The 5,272-nt window shown below is 33.1% G+C and overlaps 1 protein-coding gene across 1 annotated transcript; it reads left to right on the forward strand.

The window, feature by feature from the left end:
- The first annotated feature begins 236 nt into the window (after positions 1–236).
- Positions 237–1,603, forward strand: LOC119642578 (abnormal spindle-like microcephaly-associated protein homolog). Its single transcript, XM_038041765.1, has one exon. It carries the CDS (start codon positions 714–716, stop codon positions 1,161–1,163), a length of 450 nt encoding a protein of 149 aa, XP_037897693.1. The 5' UTR covers positions 237–713; the 3' UTR covers positions 1,164–1,603.
- Positions 1,604–5,272: the final 3,669 nt, after the last annotated feature.

Consider the following 5,272-nt stretch of genomic DNA (forward strand, 5'->3'; position numbering starts at 1 on the left):
CTATAAACATAGTTAAAGAGCATTTATACCGTTCACAAGGAACGGAGGATTTTTATTTCATTGTTTGTATGTATTTTATTCGTGGGACTAATGTACAGCCAATTGATGACGTTGGTAATGTGTTGTTTATTGTTGTTATTGTTCTTTCTTCTTCTTCTCTTATCGTACGTGTACGTAAGTTTCGAGAGAAAATGATCTCATGTTTGAACAATGTTTTTTGTTTTGTTTTTCTATAGCGTATTAACGAATTGCAAGGCGCTACTAATGGGAACGTAGAAAAAGCAGTGATTCTCTATAAATAAGCATCTATAGTAATTAATGTTGTTTATGTTTAATATACGAAACTATAGCGAAATATTCTCACACAGAACTCACAGATAAAATATCAAAAAAAAAATAACAAAAATTTATAAAATGCTCCCGAGTGAGTTTACTTCGCAGCATTCGTAACGTATGCCATTCAGTTTGCAATGCAACAGACTACTGTATAGATCAGAAGCAGTTGTAAGCAAGAGCAAGAATTAATAATAATAATAATTAAAAAAAAAAGTAAAACTTTAGGGAATTTTTTATACGTTTGTAAATTTTCGCGTTTATCGTGCGAAATCACATACAAATCTAAAGTAATCTTTTTAAATTGAAAATTGTTTTTATTAAAAATTACGTATTCAACTAATTTGAGACCGCCTGTCCAAATAGCGGCATCCGGAGAAATGCACATACATCCCAGCTCTCCGAATTCAGACTTGTTACTGCAATCGGAGGAGAGCGCTGCCATTAAAATTCAAGCTGGTTTTCGTGGTTATCGTGTACGTAAACAGCTTAATCATCGTGCACCGCATCGTAGCTCTGCCCGTAACGGTTATCACGGTTCAAATTCGATTTTACGCCGCCAACAAAGACACCAACTGGCAATGTCCTCTCAACTACAACAGGATAATACCAATTCAGCCAATTCAGGCCGTAATCAACGTGATACGAATAGCAGTGAATCGGACAGTAATACCGTAGAAGACCAATGCGCGATCAAGATTCAAGCAGGTGTACGTGGTTTTCTAGTGCGTAAAAAGCAAAAAATGGCCGCCGATGCAGCCACTAAAATACAGGCAAGTTTTCGCGGTTTTAAAGCCCGTAAAGAGGTTCAAAAATTAAGACAAATGTAAATGTTAAAGTGACGCTGCCTAACGATGTCAATGATAATCGCTAATGGATTACGGTCATATCGTTTAGATATTCTTTTTAATATGAAATGACAGACAATAATAACAAAAAAAAGTTGGCCTTGACAATGAATCCAATTTTTAGAATCCATTTAATTGTAGGTAACAAGTCTTTATAATATAAATGTGCGTATGCATATAGTCCTGTAGTATTTGTGCGAAATAGTTTCAATAGCGTCCAGATATAATTATTCAATTATTCAAATATTTATGGATCTTTGCTCTGAACGTATAGGATTAAGGAGTAGACGAGTGAGTGGATAAATGACTGCAATGAGCAATTCTTAAGCATCTAAGATAAGACGAATAAGTTAAATTAGTTTTTAAGTTATTTTCTTTTAATATTTAGTAATGCGAAATATATATTAATTATACATATACACGTGCAAATATTTATGAAATTGTTTTATTTGTTTCTTTATTTATTTATTTTTGTTTTTTTCGTGCATCTTCATTAATTTCGTGCCAAAAATATTTCTTTAAACCTAAACAATGATTTCGCTTTAACATGAACAGAAAAAGAAATATTGTTATAAAAGAAAAATTAATGAAAATATTTTTCCTTCATAAGTTATATTTACTCTCAAGTGCTCTTTCGCAGGGGAACCTAAACAAATTAAAGGTGTAGGTGTGAAATAGACTACAATTCTTTTTTTTGTCCTTCATAAATATCGCGAGTATGCCTAAGTAGCGCGCGGTTAACTTATTAGTTTTTCAATAATATTAAGTAGCCATCTACGTTTTATGTTAAAAGTAACGGTAAATATGAAAAAAAGGAAAATTTTATTTACTAAAATTAATTTGCTGACTTCAAAAGTAGGCCGAAACGTCATAATTGTAATAAAATTGTGCTACTTGCGGAGCTAGTACTGCATGCTTTTCAGCTGCTTTAGCAAATATTGTAACCAATCACTCAGGGGATGTCACCTGTTCGTGTAGCGTTATAACGATTACAAAGAGATGACGAAAGAGGTAGAAAGACGGCTACAGACAAGTAGGTATGTGGTCAATAGGTAATTGTTATGCCTTTGCTGATTAAGCACTCATTTAAGCTACGACTACAGTAAACTCTGTAAACAGTAGAATAAGCAGTCGTGATTTTTACCTACCCGGCTATTTATGCGCATAAATTGAACATTTTTAGGCTACTGTGTGAAGTATTTCACGTGAAGACTTGAATCTTTTCAATCATATTAAATCGTAACCCAAACTCTAGCAAGCATGGCATCCGACTTGACTTCTTCGAATTTATGAGGCAACATACGGAAACCGAAAAATTTAGCCGACCTTGTGGCTTTTGATTAATGGTTTCGTCAATAGGCAGTCTGACGTGTCTGCCATACGAAAATAACTGTTTAAAGGTGACGCCTTTTCAGGCTTGTTTGAGTGTTTTGTGCCAGATATGGGCAAAAGTTAAGTTGAGTAGTTAAACAGGAGGTATGTTCATGTTTTGTATTCAGTGTGAGGACTCCAAGACACAAAGTTAGTTACGTTGATTGTACTTCGCGTTTTTTTATATGACAAAGATTGCTTTTGTAAGAATTCTGCGTATTATTTCTTTAGCGACGAAAGACCACATTGTTTAACACAATTGTAATTTTTGCCATAGACAAGGAAAATTAAACACTGTTTTTATGTGAACTTACTGTTATGGAAAAATGTAAGTGAAAACAAAAATTTTCGTGGAAATCTTAGTGTAGGGTAGCATTTAAAAATAGCCCTACGTGGTCCCAATTTTGTAGAGTTCATTCTTGTATCAAATTACAATTATGGGTTAATTTTCATCATAATGTATTAATTTAGAGTTTTCTACTCTTTAAAGGATCAATTTCCGTGAAAATCCTTATATGAACTAATATCCAAAAAATAGGCCGAGATGGCCCCAATTTGGTACAATCAATTTATTTTTTCATCATAAAGAATTAAAAATTCTTTTCCTTTTGTCAGATGAACTTTTTTACGTGATGAGAAGGCTAAAAAAATTGTCCCAGCCGGAGCAAAGTTTTCATATCAATTTAAATACCGAAATACTATTACTTAACCACTTTTCTCCAGAAATTGCAATTTGTTCCATATAAAGACTTCCCAAAATAGGGCGTTATATGGGAAGTGGTCGGAAAAGTGGACCTTTCAATACAATTTTCAATAAGCCCTGTCCTTAGGTCAAAACACGTCAGTGTACCTAATTTCAACAAAATATCTTAAAAATTGCGACCTATAGATTGAACCCATAATTAGTCGTAAAGACATGATGGGGACAGAGCGACAGACAGGCTTATATCGATTCACAAAATGATTTCGGGTTGCTTGGTATAATAACATGTGAGTGTTATCTCCGTCCGCGCAAAGTTAATATACCCTGCGCCACAAATGTAAGGTATAATTACCGTAGTTTATTTGTACAATTTTTTCAAGAAGAGACTAAACACTTTTATATCATGATCGCTTTCATTGCAGTGTCATTGGAAATAACACTAACACCAAAACTACCGAGTGCGGCAATTTGTCCTTCTTCAACTTTTAAGCGTCGAGAAGGTGATTATAAAGCATGAAAAGTCACAACATTTCTTAATGGCTTTTATTTATATAAGAAGACCTTTATTTAACTTTATTTTTTTCCACTTGTAGTAGTCTTCCATCCTTCGAATTACACATTCACATTACGCTGATTCTGTCAACAGTGTCAGAGAGAGTTCAACCGTGAATGCTTGCGCAGAAGAGTTTTCTGCTGTTTACTCGTGACAAAATTTAAAGAAAACCTTGCAAGCTCTGGTGAAAGGGATCTGCTTTGCCCTCTTTTCATGTCACTTATTTCATATATTTACTTGACCGATAAAAGGTATTCAAAATTCTCGACAAAATGAGTATTAGTTTAGTTACGTGTTATATCTTCATTTCTTTTGGCTTTGAACTGGTCATTGCATTTTGAGAGATAATTCATAATGATTGTTGGCAATAAAGAAAAATTTCCGAAATAGATAGTAAATAATGCGTGAGTATTCCCTGTTGTTGTTGGCATATTTACATTTGGCATATTTTCGTGCTTTTCATGCTTTATAAGTTAATGTTCATATGCGTTTGATTTTTGTCTTTATACTAGAGACCAAGCAAGTAAATAAAATTATTAATAATGAACACCTTAAATGGGAAAGTTGTAAACCTTCAATAGAGCAACTTTTGGCACAGGTATTATATGCAATCGGCATTGCATGGTGACATCAACTGTAGGTATTAATATTGTTAGACGCTTCGCTGCTAAAGTAACACGTATTGCCGGCAAATTAAGGCAGTTAAGATGAATTTTCACATCAAGTAAAATTGTAGTATTTAATATATTAACATTATAATATATTAAATTTTGTCATTGCATTGATAATGGAAACTAAAGAGATTTTTGAAAAATTCTTGCGTGAATAAGTTTTCTTTTCTACACATTTAAAAAAAAGAAAAAGTTTAGTTTACATATGGTTTCAAAGGAGTTTTTGAGATGGTTGGAAACAAATCTGGTTAAGGTCCAGGCAGTGCAAGTTTTGCTGGGTCCGAAACATTGTACGGAATACTCTGGCAATACGCCAAATTTAAGGAATGAAAGAAAGCAGCTTTAGAAGTTGATATTACTCACTGGATGAAATGAGATTATTACACTTTTGGTGTAGGGCGAGTAAAAAGTAACGGAAAAATACGGCGAATGTAAGCATAACTTTCCCCAATATTCATTATAAATATTTATTTATTTATTTATTTTAATTCTACTTATACTAGAAACTCAACTAAACAAATAACAGTCGAGTTCAATTGACTCTTAATGCAAAACTTATATTAATTAGTAATAAAATTGAGTATAAGTATAATAAAACAAATAAGAAGAAAAAAAAAGAAAAAAAGCATGTACACTATCAGCATAGGGCTACACTTACAATCGGTACAGGACCAAATTGCAAAGGAACCCCTAAGCCATCGCAAACATGCATAAGCCTGGCAACCGATAATAAACTGACAATAATTCACTTTCGAAACGTAACGACTTTTTAAGGATAAAAGCTAGTTTAAAT

Source organism: Glossina fuscipes, unplaced genomic scaffold (genome assembly GCF_014805625.2).
Source record: "Glossina fuscipes isolate IAEA_lab_2018 unplaced genomic scaffold, Yale_Gfus_2 226, whole genome shotgun sequence".
NCBI classification, from domain to species: Eukaryota; Metazoa; Arthropoda; class Insecta; order Diptera; family Glossinidae; genus Glossina; species Glossina fuscipes.